Source organism: Crinia signifera, chromosome 2 (genome assembly GCF_055691185.1).
Source record: "Crinia signifera chromosome 2, ASM5569118v1, whole genome shotgun sequence".
Taxonomy (NCBI): domain Eukaryota; kingdom Metazoa; phylum Chordata; class Amphibia; order Anura; family Myobatrachidae; genus Crinia; species Crinia signifera.
The window spans coordinates 323,745,607-323,766,794 of record NC_139218.1 but is presented as its reverse complement, the minus strand read 5'-3'; the positions used below and the strand labels follow the sequence as shown (position 1 = coordinate 323,766,794).

The 21,188-nt window shown below is 42.1% G+C and overlaps 1 protein-coding gene across 6 annotated transcripts in view; it reads right to left on the bottom strand.

Annotated features, from left to right (window-relative positions):
• Window positions 1-21,188, bottom strand: part of RBMS2 (RNA binding motif single stranded interacting protein 2) — a 105,376-nt gene that overhangs the window by 10,041 nt on the left and 74,147 nt on the right. For 4 of the 6 annotated variants that reach the window (XM_083169231.1, XM_083169232.1, XM_083169234.1 and 1 more), the window contains exons 3-13: window positions 18,434-18,492; window positions 15,380-15,471; window positions 10,188-10,345; window positions 9,328-9,407; window positions 6,414-6,523; window positions 6,260-6,306; window positions 4,558-4,651; window positions 4,422-4,472; window positions 3,612-3,722; window positions 3,308-3,385; window positions 1,743-1,826 (exon numbers count right to left, since the gene is read on the bottom strand). In XM_083169231.1, coding sequence (XP_083025357.1) covers window positions 1,755-1,826; window positions 3,308-3,385; window positions 3,612-3,722; window positions 4,422-4,472; window positions 4,558-4,651; window positions 6,260-6,306; window positions 6,414-6,523; window positions 9,328-9,407; window positions 10,188-10,345; window positions 15,380-15,471; window positions 18,434-18,492 — 952 coding nt within the window. In that variant the 3' untranslated portion in view covers window positions 1,743-1,754. The remainder of the gene's footprint in view (window positions 1-1,742; window positions 1,827-3,307; window positions 3,386-3,611; window positions 3,723-4,421; window positions 4,473-4,557; window positions 4,652-6,259; window positions 6,307-6,413; window positions 6,524-9,327; window positions 9,408-10,187; window positions 10,346-15,379; window positions 15,472-18,433; window positions 18,493-21,188) is intronic. The other 2 variants (XM_083169235.1, XM_083169233.1) reach the window with 2 other exon arrangements.

Below are 21,188 nucleotides of genomic sequence, written 5' to 3'. Positions count from 1 at the left end.
ACCTAGTGAAGGGCTCACTCAGCACCAGCCCACACCAATTAGTGCAGTGCTCACTCAGCCCCAGATTCACAAAAAAAAATACTAGATGGCAACTTGCACAGCCGTTTAACTCGGACACTAGTACATCTAGTGCTGAGGTCATGGGTTCAAGTCCCACCATTGCTCTAAATGTGCTGAGTTTGTATATTCTCCCCGTACTTGCGTGGGTTTCCTCCGGGTACTCCGGTTTCCTCCCACAATCCAAAAATATACTGGTAGGTTAATTGGCTCCCAACAAAAAATGAACCCTAGAATGTCTGTGTGCGTGTATATGTGGTAGGGAATATAGATTGTAAGCTCCCCTGGGGCAGGGACTGATGTGAGTGTTCAACTATACTCTGTAAAGCGCTGCGGAATATGTGTGCGCTATATAAGAAATTGTTAATAAATAAATAATAAATCCAGCCTTATATCTATTCAGTCAGACAGTTTTTTGGCTCCTTTTCTTCCTACATGAATTGATTGTTAAATGCCATCTAGTAATTTTTTGTCATTCTTGGGCTGCTGCTGAGTGAGCACTAATTGGTATGGTTTAAGGAGGAGTGAGCCCTTCACTAGGTGGTATGGTCTGATGCTGAGTGAGCACTACACTAGTTAGTGTGGTCTGATGCTAAGTTGGTACTACACTAGTTGATGTGATGCTGAGTGAGCACTACACTAGTTGCTGTGGGGCTAGTGCTGAGTGAGTACTACACTAGTTAGTATAATCTGTTGCTGAGTGAGCACTACACTAGTTGGTGTGGTCTGCTGAGTGAGCACTACACTACTTGGTGTGGTCTGCTGCCAAGTGAGCACTACACTACTTGGTGTGGTCTGCTGCCAAGTGAGCACTACACTACTTGGTGTGGTCTGCTGCCAAGTGAGCACTACACTAGTTGGTGTGGTGATGTGGAGTGAGCATACCTACACTAGTTGATGTACAAAATGTGAATGCATGCCAATGCGCAATTGCAGAGTGAAATCCTGTGTCCACATTTCCACTAATCCGAGATGAGATTGCGTCACAAGTGGGTGATTTCAGCTGTCGCTAACAATGGTTCTACTCGAATGCAAAAGCAACTTGGTACTACTGAGAGGATTTGTGTGGCTGTAAGCATAATGCCCCTGGCTGATGCCCTACAGCCAGGCACAGATTACTGGAGTGGTGAGATACTGTAACAACTCACAGGGGGAGATTCTCTAAGAATCTCCGCCCCCCTTCGCCGCCCATCGCATATTTAATTATCGCATATGCTGTAACATATGCGAAAATTAAGGCAAAGGACAGCTCTTGCGTTAAGAGCTGTCCTTTGCGGTGAGAGTCGCCGGGTCCCAGCAGGTCCCGGCGGCTCTCCCCGCCCTCCCACACCCGGCGCTGCTGCTGCTGCGCCGGGCTCTCCTCCTCCCTGCACCCGGAAGAGGATCAGTGCAGGGAGGAGGTCACAGGTCCGGGCAGCACTGCGCTGTGCTGCCCGGACACAGGTGAGGGGGGAGGGGGTGGCGGGGGGTCGGCGCGGGGTGGCGGAGGGTTGCGATAGAAGCCCATTGGCTTCTATGGGGCATCGCCAGATTTTTCTGGCGATGCCCCCGCCGCGGTAACCCGGCGGGCGATGCTTACAGCATCCCAAAATGCGGTAAAAACCCCGATAACGGGGGTTTTACCGCATTTTTAGCTTAGAGAATCTCCCCTACAGTCTTTTAGATACTTGGACTGGTCCTCTTACCTGCGCTTTCTTTCACTGGTATGAATAAGCGGCATGTTCTGTGGTGGTTTCCACAGCGACTTGTTGAGGCTGCCCGCTGCTCTCCTGGGCAAAACAAATAAGTAGGAGTCTATCAAGATCATGACAGTGTAAGTTACTCCATTATGCATTCTGACTGGATCTTCCCCATTATATTATTACTTATACTCAATGATACATTGTTATCTAAAGATATACATAAAGAAGAAACTGGGTCTGTTTCCTGTGTATGGTGAATGGAGGAGGACAAAAATAAGTGCTGGTAGTGTACAGGTACTCAGAAGGATTAATGGTACTCAGAAGGATTACACTAGTACTCGGAATCCCCACTACATAGCATAATAACAGCAAATCATGCATGGACATATGCCATCATAGAACAGCCACTGGCTTGTTCATAGTGTAAAAATCTTGCCAGCGCTCATACGAAGTAAGCAATGTATCATAGGTGGGCAATGTATTCAATGGATCAAAAAGTGGGAGATGAATCCAACCTTGAGTGATAAAGTATCAACCAATCAGATACTAACTATAATTTTTCCACAAACACACAGAGCCAGTAACAAGCCAGTAAGGAGCTGATTGGCTGGAGCTTTGGGGGTGATTCAGGTTGGCTCACAAAGCACATTTCGTTTGCTAATGGACAAAACCATGTGCACTGCAGGTGGGGCTGATGTAACATGTGCAGAGAGATAGATTTGGGTGGGGTGATATCTATAGTGCAAATATCTAGTACAAATAAAGCAGCCAGTATTTACCCTGGACAGAAACAAAATAACTTACCCAAATCTAACTCTCTCTGCACATGCTACATCAGCCCCACCTGCAGTGCACCTGGATTTGTCCATTAGCAAACCAAAGGTGCTTTGCGAGCCAACCTGAATCACCCCCTTAATCTCGGTTTTGAAGGTTTGATACATCTCAACCCAAGGCTTGTGAGAGACATAATCGCGTAACTTTCAGATGTACATTTGTTTGGAAACACTTAAAAATCAGTACACCTGTGTGACCCGACATTAGACTGCACATTAAAATGAACTCTATGCTTTATTTTATAAGGCAAATAGTCTATGTTATTGTCAATACCAAAAATAACCAAGCAAGACCAACAAAGAGAAAAATGATCGGCTTTGGGAAACAAGCAGCATTTCAGATCTCCAAAAACAGGGCTTATTTACTAACATGCAATTCAGGGGTAAATTGAATAGGATGAGAGGGTCAGAAAGTGAGAGATTTGATAAGAAATCTCCAGTTTTTTAAAACGGCAATCACTTACATTATGAAATCAAACTGGTTTTGCAGTGTAAATGATTGCCGCTTTAAAAAACTGGAGATTTCTTACCGAATCTCTCACTTTCTGAATCTCTCATCCTATTACATTTCCCCCCAGATCTCCCCAAAAAATGGGGCTTATTAAATAACATATTGGGATGTTCTGGAACATTTGCGCACATACAGTAGCTATATATTCCTAAATAAGAACCAACAGATTGCATTGTACAATCTTACCCCCTGATCCCACCATTCCCATCCTAACAGCAACTCACCTCTATGGAGACAGTAGAAGGCACGGACGGGTACTGGGGGATGTAAGCCCCCTGCATAGCAGCTGCAGCTGGCATGTACTAAAGTCAAACAAAACATTCATCAGGACAATCAAAATGGTTAAGACGAAAACTTAAGACAAGGATTCCCCAAATCGCTCCCATTTAATGTTTCTACTCACTATTACAGACTTGGATGTTCTGGAAACCTCAATTTTTTTATGCAATAATTAGATTTCCATACAGCCAATCACACACACACACACAGCCTTTTTTATTTGTAAACAACATATGAGTGGATTCTTACCGCTCCGGTGCTGCCCAGCGACAGGTGTCCCAGCTGTTGAGCCAGAGGTCCCATCATGGAAGCAGGCTGGATGGAATAAGCATGGTCCATAGTAGGAGTGAGGACAGTACCCTACCAAAAAGTGAAGGTTCAAGGGGCAACAGTGCACACAACCACAATGCCTAGCCACCTTCCAGTTATGCAAGAACATTGAAAAGAATGGTTCTAAATCAGTGGTTCTCAACTCCAGTCCTCGGGGACTTTATATCAGGAATTATTTCAGTATATTTGTGGGTGAAGACAGCAGGATAATAAAATCAATCTGTGAATATTAAAGCAAGCATATATATATATTTGTGTGCTGTTAGCAGCCCCTGAGCAGCCGGGCTGAGATACACTGATATAGATAAAAAAAATCTCTATGGCTTTTCAATATAACACACCGTGCATTTTTCTGCTTTCCGGTGCACCGGGTGATGTCGCCGATATATCGGTACTTATATTTGCATTACTCTGCGACATTCCATTGATGGAGAAATCTCTTAACACCAGGTGAAACCAGGTATCTTCAATCACAATTGTTCCAGACTCCCTTATTTAATAGGGGGAGCTCTTTAAGGTTACTGGCCATCTAGACTTTTGGTATAATGTCCTGGCAGTGCCACAATGGACTACAGATATTTTGGGGCACAAAAAGGAAGGTGGCATCAGCGGCAGAGCAGTGAATAAAGTGGATGCGAGGGGAGGTATCAGACGGATAGAGAGGTGTCAGAAAGGAGGTAGGAGGCTGGTGTTTTGCTTTATAAACATGAGAAATGACTTAGTACTCACTGCAGGCTGCATGAGGTAAGACTGATGATGCATCCAGGAGGGATTGTGAACCTGCGAATAAACCCACACACTATGAGACGGGTACAGTTTGCTTCACGGAACGTATAACTCGGGTTTAGCCATTGTAATTAAATACCTGATAAGAAGAAACAGGTGATGGCAGGTACGGGGAGAGGGCTGCCTGAGCGATCACCCGGTTAGGGGCAATACTGTATGGGGTGGTGTAAAACCTAGGAAATGTAAAGACATATATTGAGATCCCTAATAAATAAGTAGTCAGAATTGTTGGTATCAATCTATATGAAGATTTTCTGCCACTCACACAGCTGATTTATATGGATTAACAGGATTATAGGGATATATTGTAAACTGGAAAGCTGGGCCCTCCTACCGTTATAACTGTCTGTAAATACCCACATATTTGTATCACTATTTCCAATTGTATGGATCCTAGGGCATATGCGTGCCCCCAAATAGCAAAAGAAATTGCCTATGGATCGTAAATGCAATGTGGCCGGAGGCTGACTGACAGGAAGCTGGCGTTAGGGGGTGGACACATGCTGTTTTCAGGAAGCGTCCGAAAAAACACAGACGTGCCCTGGCGTTTTAAGGGAGGGTCTGTAACGTCAGTGTCAGCCTCGATCAGCCTGCCTGTGTCGCAGATGACCGCTAGGGTCAGATTTACTCACATTTTCACAGACTGCAAAAATCAATCGATGGTTCTTGAATTGCGTATGGATTTGGAAGCGGCTAGCGATCTGCAATTCCTTTGCAGATTTAAACGGTGGATTTTCTTTCTGTCTGGGCGACTGCTATCTACTCGCAGTCATCTGCAACTTTGCAGATCAGCGATAAGATCTGAATCAGGCCCCCAAAGCTGATCATGTATTACACAACATATGTTTTTGCACTTGTAAATTATCTTCATAGACTGAGAGATAATCAGAAGTCATGTGTACTAAGGCTTACTTAAAGGTATTCCCAAATGGCAGCTGATACAGATGATATACTGTAGTCTAGGGCTTAGCATTCCTGTTTGCACCCACGCAATCCGTGTTTGATTCCAGGTATGAGAGTATTATTCTTAGGGCAGCATGGATGGTGTAAAGGTTAGCAGTGCTGCCTCTGAACACTGAGCTCATGGGTACTCTCCCTGTGCTTGCTTAGGTTTCCATTGGGTACTCCGGTTTGCTCCCTCAATCCAAAAATATACCGGTAGGATAATTGGTTCCCAACAATATTAACCCTAGTTTGAATGTGTGCGCGTGTACATGTGGAAGGGAATATATAATGGAAGCGCCAATAGGGCAGGGACTGATGTGAATGGCCAAATACTCTTTGCAATGTGCTGTGGAGTATGGCCTTTATTCTGGTTCACTCGCAAAGGCAAATTCCTTCTCAAATGGACAAAACCATGTGCACTGCAGGTGGGGCAGATGTCACTTGTGCAGATAGAATTAGATTTGGGTGGGGTTTTACTTCAAAGCGAGATCTATATTGCAGTGTAAAAATAAAGCAGTCAGTATTTTCCCTGCACAGAAACCAAATACCTCACCCAAATCTAAATCTCATCTGCCCCACCTGCAGTGCACATGGTTTTGTCCTTTTGAGAAGAAATTTGCCTTTGCGAGTGTTCTAGAATAAGGGCCTATGTGTACACTATATAAATAACTGGTAATAACAATGAATATATAGATATATATGGCAGAATCCCCTGGGCTGTGTAACAAGAACATTGTCCCCTTCATTGCATATCAATTAGAGGGTAATGATCAGCCATGCAATGGATATTCAGTCACGTTGCCTGGATAAAAGAATCATGTTCGCGAGTATCTTACCCATTCTGCAGAGCAGTTGTAGGATCATAGGTTAAGGTCATTCCACCCTTAAGAAAAAAGTGATACTATTAAAAACTTAAAGATAAAGCCATTTGGACACATGAGAATCATTACTGATTAAAGGGAAAGCAATGGAAAACATTACTGGAATTACCGTCTCTCCATCTCGTGGCCAGCCACGTCCATTCTGAATATATTTCCCCTGGGTTTGCCTTTTTTTTTGTCCTCCGTCGGCAAATTTGCAAAGGAGGGGATCTTGGGGTGCTGTGGAAGGAAGAATCATGTAATCATTCAGGAGTCCATGCTAAAGTGGAAAGTTCCTAGCACTAGTTTCAGAATGTTGTCGTCATACTGGTAGACTAATGATAACTACATTAAAGCAAATTCCAATGGGTGAATAGAATATAGCCATGTAGACTGGGTACCCCATAATCAAGATCATCACTCTGAGGATTCTGGAAAATTATATAATACATATTTCCTTTGTACAGAATGATAGCGAGATCTAAGCATTGCTAAATTATGCTACATTATGTTGCTAATAGGAGTTACCATAAATCCATAAGACAAAATACAGGTTGAGTATCCCTTATCCAAATATCCCTTATTTATTTATAGTTTCTTATATAGCGCAGCATATTCCGTTGCTCTTTACTTATCCAAATTATACCTTATCCATAGTTTCCTGAATGTCATTTTTTTTTTCTTGCTAAAAGCACTCCTGGGACATCTGTAACTGGCACTACTGGGGACAGGATATGTAACTGGCACTAAACATGTGCAAGAAAATGATTGCTTGGCATTTAAATTCAGTGCCTGATAAACACATGTTTTGAAACCTTGTTTCTGTTCTTGCTCTATGCCCGCTGGGATGGTAAAGTATGAACAAATCGGTTTAAAAAATAAGTCATTGTTGGGATATTGAGAGCGTTACTAATGCATGTCCGACTTTTGTCACTGTCTAACTAATGCATGTCTAACTTCTGTCAATGTCTAATGCATGTCTAACTTTTGTCAATGTCTCACTTATGCATGAACTTTGGTGTCTACCTATTAACTATCTGACTAGACATTGGGCGGTATTCAATGAGGCTGATTCGCCATGTTTTTATGGCGATTTTGTGCTGTAAGGCGAATTTTTGACTAAAACGGTGAATCACCCTATTCAATGACCAGATGGCGAATACATTTCAAGGTTTTTTCGCCATGATTCACCGAGTAGCAATCGCTATCTTTTTATGGTGAAGTGGAATGTGAACTTTTAAAATAAAGTGTTTTGTTTTTTACATTTGGTGTCAAAAAATCAGGAATTTTATTCTGAGGAGGGGCATGCTATTTTTATTCATGTGCTGTAAGCACATGAATATATATTTAATTAAAAAAAATATATATATATATATATAAATAATTTTTTTTTATTTACACAGACCAGCCAGCAGGGGGCCGGAGGCGAGCCGCTCATTAGATATTCATATATTCACTGCACCCGATCATTACATATGCATGATCGGGTGTAGTGAATATACCCGGTCTCCTGCTGGCACCCCTGGGGGGCAGCCTGTGCTGCCTGGCACCCGGGGAGCCCACCTCTCCCCCACAAACGTTCTGGAGCAGGCAGGGAGACTTCCATCTCCCTGCCTGCCGCCGTCCTCAGGCTCCCTGCGGCATCGCCGCAGGAGTTAAAATTCGCCGGTCAGGGATAGTGAGCCCCTGACTCGTTGAATACTGGAGCCGGCGAGGCTCCGGAACGCAGCGGGCAGTGGCGAATGTGCAGCGAATCCTAAACAGGATTCGCTGCACGTCGTCAGTATTCTCATTGAATACTGCCCATTATCTGTCAGTCATCTGGAAATGTGCACGAGTATAATTGGATGATGAAATTCAGTAGTAGCACCACAGAAATATTAAAGATATCAATAAAATATATGTTGTGTGGGGACTGATAGAATAGATCCTTAAAATACTGGTACGAGATTTTCCCTTTTTTGGTTTAAACATTTGTTGCCTTTAGTAAGCTTGTAATATAATATACTGCCAATGCGCTTCTGAATAAGTTATTTATTTTTAACATTAATTTCTTTATTAAATGTTTCAATATAGAAAAAAAGGTACTTGTTTCCTAGAACGGCGCCCACGATTTATAATCTATTTAATAATTTAACCCGCATTTCTGTATGGTTCATGCATTTAGACATGCTAAAGGATTTTGGGGTACTTCCATCAATATCTTATACCAGTATGAGATGGATCCTCTTATTCCTATTTTGTTCAGCTGGGTCATGAGTGCTGATGGTGGGTATTCTAATAGGTCTACTACCCCCTTCGCCTTCCGTATCCAATTCTGTACCTGAATAAGTTATATAACAGTTATTAGGTCAGACTCTGATTCCAGGTACTGACAGGGCACTGATCTGGTGCCCGCACGTTGGGGAGCTGGGGGGGTGCCACCACTATACTGTAACCGTTTGGAAAATGAAGGTTGGCACATATTAGCTCAGCACAACCATTTGAACTTTGGTCATCTACGTGCTAAATGTAAGAGCGCTGAATAACACTACGTGTTAAATGTAAGAGTGCTGAATAACATGGAAACAGGATACTGGTCTGATCGTTTGTCATAGGTAGCATGGTATTAATATGAATTTATAAGAGGACACAGTGCAGAGTTAGCTGAGTAAACAAGGGAGTATAAACCATAGCAACTAATCTGGCAATTACGGTAATTATATATATATATACTAGGTAAATGATGGTTAGTTCACAGTGTTTCCCTAAATGACCTGGTTGGCAGTTTTAATAAATGCCTCCTAACAAGTGTAAAATAGCAGGCCAGAACCCATCTGAAACTAGGTTACACAATGCCCTATCTATCAGCAGCTCACTACTAAGTAATCACATGGATACTACAAGTCGCCTTGGGGTTCTGTGACAGCGATAAACCATTTGGCCTGCATCCCTGTGACAGTGTCCAACCAAACAACATGTGACTGGTGAGTGACTGTACAGCTGTACTGAACGCTGTGCTTACAGACAGGAGTGGTGGCCTTGCAATGGGCCCTGCTGCTTACCTGGGACACCAGGGGGCATTTTCATGTATTTGCCATTGAAGTGAGAAATCACAGCTTCACATTTCTCTGTAGACTCCATTCTACAAGATAAATCATCATTAAACCAACATAGCAATGCTATTAAACATACCTTACAGTAGTTTCATATAGATTATAGGCAGTAAGGGCCTGATTCATCCCCATCCCCAATAGTCATGGTTTGCGCATGCACAAATTGGTGCATGTGCAAACCCCCTGAGGGAACGGCTTCTGCACTTTTTACACTCGCTGGGCCGTTCACTCCAGGAGGGGAGGAATGGGGGAAGGCAGGAGGCTGGAGCAGGGGAATGCCATGTGTTTAATGGGCGTGTCCATAAAAATGATGGACGTTCCCCTGCACACACAGACATGTCGACGCTTGGTTACTGTTTTTGCAATGTGCTGGTTTCACTAAGAAAAATTTCCTCTCCTTGCTCTTGGCAGCTCTTTTATTATACCGGCACAGTGCCGACTACAGCATTAGGTTAACACTGTATGCACACCATTCATCAGGTGACCTGATGGGTCACATGCTCAGGTAAGTGATCTTTTGGGATTGGGATTCAAGCAGTGGCGGATCCAGAGATGGGGGCTGCAGCACAGTCCAAAATTCAAATAGGAGAGCTACAGAAACTCTCATCCCAAACTGACTCACTGGCGGTTGCTGTAGCTCCCCTATTTGAATTTTGAAGTGTGATCCAGCACCACCGCCACTGGTTCAACTATGATATTCCACCAAAATTAACTTAAGCACTACACAGTGTATCTGTGATACATTTAACTATATGCTTCTGAAACCCTTGTGCAGTAACAAAATAATACAATAAAAATAGCACTCCTACCTGGCAAAACCGACCCCTCGGCTAGTTCCGCTAGCATCCCGCAGGATGCGTGTGGATATGACCTGCCCAAAGGGTTTTAGCAGTGATTCCAGCTCCTGCTCGTCCATGCTGACAGGCAAGTTGGAGATGTACAGGTTGGTAGGATCTTGTTCCTGTTGCTAAAAATAGAACGAAGAATAATGACGATTAGATGAAGTTATTATTGGTTGTTATGGATTCTGCTGTTGTTTAAACAAGGAGACAAATGATTCCATGTTTGCCTATTTGACCACTTTCGGTATACAAATAAGTCTGTATATTTCAACTGAGGGACTTCTAATACTTCAGTGTGATGCACCTAGCACCTTGCTATTGTACTAACTGCCTGGGAAAGTATCTGGAATAGTATTGGCAGGTTCCATTCCTGCTAGCTCATGGGAAGCAGCACTTTTGTTATATCCGTTTTGCAGTGTCATATGTATTAGAGGCTTTTGTTAATAAGGTACTTAATAATACATACACTTGTCTACAGAGGGTCTAAATCTGAGTCCTAAGCAAAATGGATACAAGACAGATTTACTACTGAATACTATCACAAGTGTGCATTTAGCTTCATGAGGAGATTTGCAGTGAATAAGCCAGCAGTCGTCATTGTCTATCAGAAACAGGCCTCCCTTCATCATAAGCTTGCCTCAGAACAGCATGGCCACAACACTCCCACCAAACATATCTGCTGTGTGCGTTCTCAAGGCAGCCCCCCAGATGACACACAGAAAGGCTGTGCATAGAGGCTCTGCCAGTATGCGGTGCATGTGCAGTTTGCCAAGGATCACCTCAAAATTAACTGGTGTGGGATTATTTAAAGTTTGGTATATTTTATAACTAATATACAAAAAATATAAAGTGGTACTTGAAAGTTTGTGAACCCTTTGGAAGTTTGTATATTTCTGCTGAAATTTGACCTAAAATTACCTCAGATTTCTAAATTTCTAAAAGTAGATAAAGAGAATCAAAATAAAGAAGTTGGGTGAAAAGTGTCAAATCGTATGTGTTTTGTCTCCAATTCCGATCCAATACATGATCCCGTGGCCTTTGTATCGGAGCAAGCGATCACAAGTGCTAAAGATTCATTGGATCCAGTAGGATCCGATAGCACTTGCCGGGCAGCTCAAGATGGATCGCATGCAATTTTTCTCCTCGGAAAAGTCTCAAGTGTAATGTTTTCATTAGTTGTGTTGAAGTCCTGAACATCGGCTTGGAATGAAGGGCCTGATTCAGACCTGCACGCAGGGCTGCGAATTTGCAGCACTGACGATTATCGGATGACCGTGCATGCGCACAGTACAGTGTGTTCATACCCAAGCCACCTGGCTCGGGTATGCTAGCCTTCGCTCTCTGAACGCAAGGTGATTGACACCCTGCGACCGTTTTGGGGTGGTAACCCAGTGTTTCCTGGGCATTCCCCAGCTTTTAAGAAGGGAGGGCCGCTGACTTCTTCAGCGGGTTTATTCTCCCCACGGCCTGTGCAGCACTAAGTAATTCTAGACTTACTTGGCGCTTGCAAACAGGTGGGAAGCCATTGGATGGTGACTGATTCTGAATGAATTTCCCCGTGTGCACGGCTGTGAACGGATTTGCAGCCGTGCGCATGGGTGTGATTCATTGTCTTGCTGCATGACCCCCGTTCTCTTGAGATACAGCTCATGGACAGATGTCCTGACATTTTCCTTTAGAATATTCTGGTATAACTAAGAATTCATTATCCTAGAAATAATGGCAAATCATCCTGGGCCAGATGAAGAAAACAGGATACAACCTCCACCGTGATTCACAGATGTCTTTATGCTGGAATGCAATGTTCTCCTCTCATCCCATAACACTTATCATTTAACCTAAAAGCTGTATTTTGGTCTCACCAGTCCACACAACATTGTTCCAAATAATCTGCTGGTTTATCCAGGTGATCTCTAGCAAACTGCAAGTGGGCAGCAATGTTCTTTTTGGAGAGCAGTGGCTTTGTCCTTGCAGTCCTGATGGTGGACTCTTGAACTTTAAAATTATCTAATGCCGTAATTCCCAAACTGAGTGCCGTGGAACCCTGGGGTGCCCTGTGCAATTGGCAGGGGTGCCCTGGGCTGATGGTCAGGACAATTCAAATTATTTCTGGTTAATGTAAGAGGCAAAACCAGTGCTTTAGCTTCCAATCATAGAACATATGTACAAACATGAGTAAATCATGTCCCTCACCACATAACAACCTAAGAATAGCATATAACACAATTTACTTCATTTAATATTACCTAGGGTACCATGAAAACAACTCTGATACTCTAGTGTGCCATGATTCAAAAAAGTTTTGGAACCACTGAGCTAATGTGAGAAAGGTCTTCAGTTGCTTAGAGCAGGGATCATCAAACTATTTTGCTCTGGGACCCCATCAGACAATATAAATAATTACAGGACCCCAGCAAGTTACTGCAGAAGGTCATCACATCACATGTGCAGGCAGCAGACAGCACATACATGGCAGCATTGTGGAGGCATAACATGATGGGAGGAGTCTAAAATAACAGACAATTCAACAGATTTTTCAGACTCCTCGAATCACTGACTGAGATTAGAAAACTCATCAGCCTGATGGTCAGCAACATGGAGTTGCGACCCCATGCTGAGAAGGTCGGGACCCACTTTGGGGTCAGGACCCACAGTTTGAGAACCACTGGCTTAGAGATTACCTTGTGAACTATTAGATACCTTGCTTTTGGTGTGATCTTGTTGGTAATGCACTCCTGGGGAGGGTAAAATGGTCTGGCATTTCCTCCATTTGTACACTATTGGTGAAATTTAATAGGATGAGAGATTCAGAAAGTGAGCGATTTGGTAAGAAATCTCCAGTTTTTAAAGCGGCAATCATTTATACTGCAAAATCACACTGGTTTTGCAGTGTAAATGATTGCCGCTTTAAAAAAAAACACTGGAAATTTCTTACCAAATCTCTCACTTTCTGAATCTCTCACCCTATTACATTTCACTCAATCTGTCTGCTGGTGGAGTCAAAGTCTTTAGAGATTTTTGTAACCTTTTCCAGCCTGATGAGCATCAGAAATTCTTCTTAGATTCTCAGAAATCTCCTTTGTTTGTGGCATGATACACTTCTACAAATATGTGCTGTGATCGTCAAACTTTGACAGATCCCTGTTCTTTTAAAAAGTCAGGTTGTCCCTTCACACCTGATTGTCATCTCATAGATTGACAATACCGGATTCTAATTTCACCTTTAAAATATCTGCAAAGCCTAATGGTTCACATACTTTTGCCAGAAATATAGAAAATTCAAAATTCTTCACAAACGTCAAAGCACCACTGTAATTAGCTCTCTATAGTGCACCACGTTATTTCCTTCCTTGTTTGTACTGTTCATAGTTGTAAGATGCAGACATTCAAACGATTTTCTCTGGTGTAGAACATCTCTTCTCACTTGCAATTATCCATCTCTTACAACAGCAACAGGCGCTGTGAACCACTTGTGGTGCCTTATAAATAATATGTAATAACAATAATAATGGAACTTATTAATGGAATACTAATATTCACAAGTATTGGACTAATTGTCTAAGGATGTGTCACTAGATGTTTTGGACTATGAATCAGGCCCACAATGTATATAATATATTAATACAATACAGAGGAATGTACAATTTAACTTTGTGATTCTCCTTTACAACCCATTATATTGTTTATTTCTTATACTCCTAAAATGTGTATTTCATTTCAAGGTGTGTTTGATTGGGGTCTGAGCTCATTAATATATTGCATGGTGGACAGTAGCAGTGTGTGCTGGCCTCTTGAATGAGGCTATGTGACCTGAGCAGAGCTTGTGGGTGTGTCTAATCAGGCAATATAAAATAGCAATACCATTCAGAGCAAAACACATGGTGTATATCAACTGCATATAAACTGGTTAAGACTTTTGCAGCATATCATGTATAGATGAAGATATTATTAAACTGCTGATGAAAACTTTTGAATACAAAATGTAAACGCTGACATAACCACGGGTTTCTTGGTCTTCTTTATGATATTTACTGAGTGTCGCCAACACCTACTCTACTAGGGAGTGCTTCTTTGTACTGGGAATGTCCTCTGAAAGAGTGTCCTCAGGATGATAGCAGGCGACTACGGTTATTACAACACCCACTTGTACTGTCAGTTTTTTATTATCAACTGCCTGCCTCATTTTACATAGACAATGTATTGTTAATGGATAAGGTGCCATATAGTCTACAGCACCATACAATGAGTAGAACAAATATAACAATGATTAAGACAGATCTAGCAAAAAATACTTTTAGGCATTCCAGCCCAAGGTAACCGGAGTTGCATGCAATTACATCTGCATGCACTGTGTTTAGCAGACACCTGTGTCAGTGTCTGCATACGCCACTTACAGCAATTACAGGCTGTACAAAGGTGTGTGGTTCTCATTCTGATCCACACTTACAGCTGAGTGGTTGTTACTGGGCAACAATGTGGCTTTCACACATAGGAAAGTGTTTAGTGTCTGTATTGTGAGTATGTTGAAGGGACTGCAGCCCATTCAGAGGTGAGTGTGCTGAGATCCGTGCCCATTCAGTCAGATCTCTAGTGTAGGACTTGTGCAAATCTGTGCTGCTACCAAGAATTCCACCAGGGGAAGGATACGGCTATGCGATTGCACGAATGTGGTTGACTTCAATACAAGCAGTAAAACAAATGTATTTCTGAATGTGCAGAGCTGCTGCAATGCTGTTTTTCTTGCACATGAATGCACATGTGCATTAGCGCTCCACAGACCTGACCTGGAAATAAAGTAATTGCAGAAGCAATCACTTTTCTGCTTAGACTTTGCTGGCTTCTGAGGAACAATAAATTGCCCTGACAAAGCAGCCCTGACCGCTGTGATCTGCAACTTCTCTGGGTTTTTACGTAAATATTAGAAGACATTTTTCTTGTATGTAATGATTTGTTCCTGGCACCAAAAATGCCTCAGTTAAACAAAATAAACTATTATTCCTTATAGCACCAGTGTCTTACAGAGGGTCTCTTTTATTTACAAAGAATATTGAATACATTCTTTGGTTCTTGAATGTATCCAATGCTTTTATTGCCTTGCTCAAAGTGCCCTAATAATATGCCCTATTACCTCAGAGGATGTGGAAAACTTGGTAACTCACCTTTGCCATTTGGGCTTGCACCCCACTGGCTTTCAGGGCAGTAACTGCTTTCTGAGCGGCTCCAGGACTGTCAAAATCCACAAACCCATATCCTGGGAGGAGAGGAAATGATTCATTAAGTAGACAGATTTGAAAAAATATGTACATTTTCCCCTAACAATCGGTGGGGAACCATTTGCAACCCTGAGGCAGTTACCGGTACAGGTACATCTTGGTATATAAAGAACATAGATGGGGATTATATTGGGAAACAGAAATTATTTAGGCAACAATTTAAATGAGACCGGGTACACTTTAGAACACAGGTTCTTAAACTCGGTCTTCAGGACCCCGCCAAGTGCATGTTTTACAGGTCTCCTCACAGAATCACAAGTAAAATAATTAGTTCCACCCGATCTTTTAAAATGTGTTAATAAGCAATGAATGCACCTGTGCACCTGCCGAGTGACCTGGAAAATGTGAACTGTTTGGGGTCCTGAGGACCGAATTTGTGGACCCCTGCTTTAGAACAACGGGCAATATGCCTGATGGTCTTTTTGAATTCCCTATGTTCCCTGACCATGCAAAATTATCCATACACATATAATGATGACGGAACAATGGGGCTGATTCAGACCCATTTGTTATGGGTAAAAATTCGGCCCCTTTCACGTTATGTGGGGTTTCGCATGCTGACGTCACATGGCATCAGTACCCGCCCTGGAAGATAAAGCGACCATTGAATGATTACTCTTTCCTTCGGCCGCATGCAAGTGGATGTGGATGTTGGTGTTCGGCGGGCAGCGTTTACCTGTTTGCTAGGCTGCGAGTATTCGAATCAGGACCAATATCTCGTTACGTCACACAATGTTTTCTGATTGGCTGTACAGCAATGCCAACCAATCATGTACGATTGCCGGTGGGAGCCTACATGTAAGATTTGACATTCCTATTTGTGCGGATACGACAAATCATGCTAATATCATGTATGTATGTACCCAGCCTAAGTATTTACGGATATTAACATTTATTTAAAAAAATACGGTACTTGTGTATTATAGCGGCGCCCATCGCATCGCATCACATACCAAAAGGCATGCGATGGTATGCGATGCGATATCGCGCAACGTTGTACAATGTCATACAATTTTTAAATTGTATGACATTGTATATGGCATACAATGCCATACAATGCGATGCGATGAGATTAAAAATTGTATAAGCACTCGCCATGCTTCGGGCTCGGTGGCTCGCTACACTTTATATTCTCAACTCCACGCCAACGTGGATAGTGGGGGTATGAAAAGGTCGTAGGACGCGTACCGCCGCCGCTCGCCACGCTTCGGGTTCATGTTTATAGTGGGGGTGGGGGTGGCGTGGGGGTGCATTTAACATTGTAAGCACCCATTTGGGTGCTTATACAATTTTTCATCGTATAGGGGCAAAAATCGCATCGCATCGCATGCCATCGGGTGTATGGCATGCGATGCGATAAAAACATCGTACGACCAAAATCTGGGGCGCCGCTATAATACACAAGTACCGAAAATACTGTGTGTATATATTACATGTGTATTGACTTTTGGCTTTTCAATAGACTTTTTCACCTCCTGCAACTCTGCTAAGCTGATTATTACTCCTCTCACACTAGACATTCTCGGAATGCAGAGAATCCTGCTGAAACATGCGCCTGCCCCATGACCTGATGATAACAGCCCTTCTTGGAAGTGCTGAGGAAAATCTCTAGATAACAGTTTTTTCCTGACTTTCAGAATTTGAATCCTTTTTATTCTCCATTCTGCACATCCATCCCAGGGCATTCTTGTCATTTTTGAAGAGTTATTTGTTTCATGTAGTCAAATATGGTCAATTTTATATATATATATATATATATATATATATATATATATATATATATATATGTTATGCTTATATGCACATCACCTTTTCGCTTATTGTATGACCTGATGAAAAGACCGTCCCGGTCTTGAAACGTCATCATGCTGATTACAAACAAGCCCTAAGATGTTTATCTACATGCAAATACACTTTTGAAAAAATCCGTTTTGAGTGCCGCCTCCTTTCTCCTGCTTGGATGTTAAAGTCTGCGTAAGAGAGTCTACTACTACGTATTCCCCCTGGATGGCACCCCGGTCTTCAACTTTTATTCTAGAGTGCCAGGCAAACAAACTAATCTGGATATATATATATATATATATATATATATACACATATACTCAGAAGTCAAACAAGCAGTGGCACTCGCAGGTAGAAATAAACTGTATTTAAAACAAGGTGGAAACCGTCGTTTTGGGGCAACGAAGCCCCTTTTTCAAGGTGAAGAAGTGACCAGGGCAGTTACACCAAGGAGTGAGTGCCAGGCCGCAGAGATTTCTATATATACACCAAGGAGTGAGTGCCAGGCCTCAGAGATTTCTATATATATATATATATATATATATATATATATATATATATATATATATATATATATATATAAAAAGATCCTGGCGGCGGCACTCATTCAGGTAAATAACCACACCGTAGGCAGTGGCTTGTAGCCGACGTTTCAAACCCTTGCAGGCTTTTTATCAAGGTGCACCTTGATAAAAAGCCTGCAAGGGTTTGAAACGTCGGCTACAAGCCACTGCCTACGGTGTGGTTATTTACCTGAATGAGTGCCGCCGCCAGGATCTTTATATGTGTAGGAGATCCCTACTATCGGAAGGCACCTGCTAATTCTTATTAGATTACATGTGCAAAAAGTTTAATTACATATTATTTTGCATGTATCCTGACCACAACACTGGTAAACTAGCTGCTATTTCCTCCTTGCTGTAGAAAAGCAGGCTCTTAACCCACTTACTGTATAATGTGTCCGTTACCTATACCCTATAGGGGCAAACACTACATTGCTCCTTACTGTCATCTAAACGGCTGCTTCATATAACAGCAGAAAGATGCACACCAAATGGCAAAATGACAACCAGCAATAATATCATGAAATAGCTGAACACAAATGAATAGAGAGAATAGTGCTGAAAAGAGAAGTATAGAGCCGAAGACGACGCTCACCTTTGCACTTGTTGGTTGTCTTATCCAAAATGGCCTTTGTAGACACAATTTTTCCATATCTAGAAGAAACGAGAATATAATTTTATATATATTCATTATCAGGAGTGTGACTAGCTACGCTTCTGCCAGAAAGGTGACCCACTCATCCTTTACAGAAATTACCCAAAACCCTAAGTTTATATACTGAAGTGTGTGCTATAGAATATAATATCGCCTTCATGATTATTACATTAGATTATAATGACAGGGAACTTTTTTGTCAGCCCAAGAATTGCTGCCAAGGGCTTGTTACTCCCAGTGTTAGTAAAACTCTAGTGACACCTCACGTCCAACACAACTCTGCCACATACAGGTGACCTGGGAGTTGGATGAGGGGATTGGTCAATGGATAACCGCCCTGCAATCATCTGCAGGAAACCTAACCAAATACAACAGACATGGCCCAAAATATGCTGCAAACACCTATTTATGCTCCCCACTTAGATTATATGCATAGAATCAGTCATTTGGTGGATGCAATGTGTCGCTTATTGTTCCATCCACATCCTCGTTGACAGACTTACAGGCATTGGCGTATCGATAATGCACCCAAATAATTAGTTAACCCTGCATCCATATAATTATACTCAACTACACATCGTCTGACACTGCCAACTGAAACCACTGTGAAAATGGCGCAGCGGCTGTTTGCATGGAGATTTGTACAGTAGAGAAGTCCCAGAGAACATAGCACACAAGCCATTTCCCCAGAGGATTGCGCGTACGCAAAAGGCACAAGTCCGAACAGAGCCTGCACATGACCTCTCGCCACTCTTTAACCACCCCTGCTTATAGTTTTACTAGTGTAAAATATACTAGTATAACATAAAAGCCAAAATATAGGGCCTAAAATTACTGCCTCTGTATATTGTTTTTGTGTTTACCATCATCTAGAGCCTGGGCAGAAAAAAGCCTGATCTTTAAAGATGGCTGATGGGCAAAGTCAATGTCAATAAATTCCTGTCACAAAGTGAGACGTGAAATAAAAATGATAGAAGAGCTTACACCAGCCTTGTTCCCACTGATACTCTTGTCTGGAGATGGGGCTTGTTATACTGACATAACATCAAATCCACTGCATGTTACCACTATCTGAATCATTGTTACTATAGATTGCTTAGACAGTACCAGGACAGATGTAAGAAATGTGACGAATGTCGCCACAGTAATGTCTCATAGTAAAATTACTGGGAAAACCTTTTCTAACTAAAACTTTAAAGGAGTTTAGACTCTTCGTTCCTCTTATCTTGAGCTTACAATTAACTTTGCTGCAAAGAACTATCCATTAACCTGTAAATGCGGTGTACACAAGGGAACATGCAAACGTCAGCAAGATTTAGTGCACATTACGCTGAACTCAGATCTCTTTGAACAGAAGATTTACAAAAGGGCCATGTTGATGCAATGTGAACTTCATAACACAGGCCGGCCTGTGGTTTTCCCTCCGCCCACAATGACCAGACACTTCCAGGTAATTTCTTCATAATATTGCCCACATAGTATTAAGATCTTCTACCCATGTTATGTATGAAAAAAAGCTATTTATCTACCATGAAAGAGGACATATACTGTAGTTACCTACTTTTTGTTTACTTTCTCTAGTAACTTTTCACGGTTATGGTATAAATCATAGACTGACTCATCATAGACAGTCATATGGTCGACCACTAATGGTCGGCATATGTCGGCTGAAAATGTAATAAAAATTGCATGTCGACCTTTTTTATGTTGACATTTTGACCGTCAACCTTTTGACCCTGTCGACCTATTGTGTGTCAACCTTTAAACCCTGTCAACATGTTGACTGTCGACCATTAGTGGTCGACCATATGACTGTCCATGATCAGTCCGGATACCCTTTTCACTGATGCATTATATTATATGTGTGGCATTTTTCTCTGCTTCGTGCCTTTATATCATCAGGAAAAGTTGTTTAGTTTTGCGGTATTTTAAAAACGTTATTCTCTGTATAGCAGTGTATCTAATGCAGACAGCATGTTACCCTGTATGCCAGGGCAATACACATGAATAACACTGACTGATGACATTGCTAAATGGCGCAGAGATTTAAGCTGCCCATACACGGTCCATTTAACGGATTCGTTTGGGACTTAAATAGCACGCATCGCATGCCTTGTGCATGCAATGCGATCCGATGCGATGTGTAGCTAGTACAAAAAGTATGTGCAGCACATACTTTTTGTACCGTACTATGTGATGCGCGGGAGCGCGCATCGCATAGTACAGAACAGAGCCGGTCCACAACGGACCGTGTATGGGCAGCTTAAGTCATATTTTTTATTCAGAAAAGGATGTGTAAGCCTATATGTTCATATGAAGATGGAACAACACAACCACTTACGGACAAATTTACGTATACACGCATATACTGTACTCTAATGGCATACGTTTCTTTCCCCATCTCCCTTTGCGGCTTATTCTGATTCACTCGGAAAGGCACAATCACTCTCTAATAGACAAAACCATTTGCACTGCAGGTGGGGCTGTTGTAACATGTGCAGAGAGAGTTAGATTTGGGTGGGGGGTGTACTTCAAACTGATATCTATATTGCAGTGTAAAAATAAAGCAGCCAGTATTTACCCTGCACAGAAACAATAACACACCCAAATCTAACTCTCTCTGTTACATCAGCCCCACCTGCAGTGCACATGGTTTTGTCCATTAGAGAATGATTGTGCCTTAATAACCCCCTTT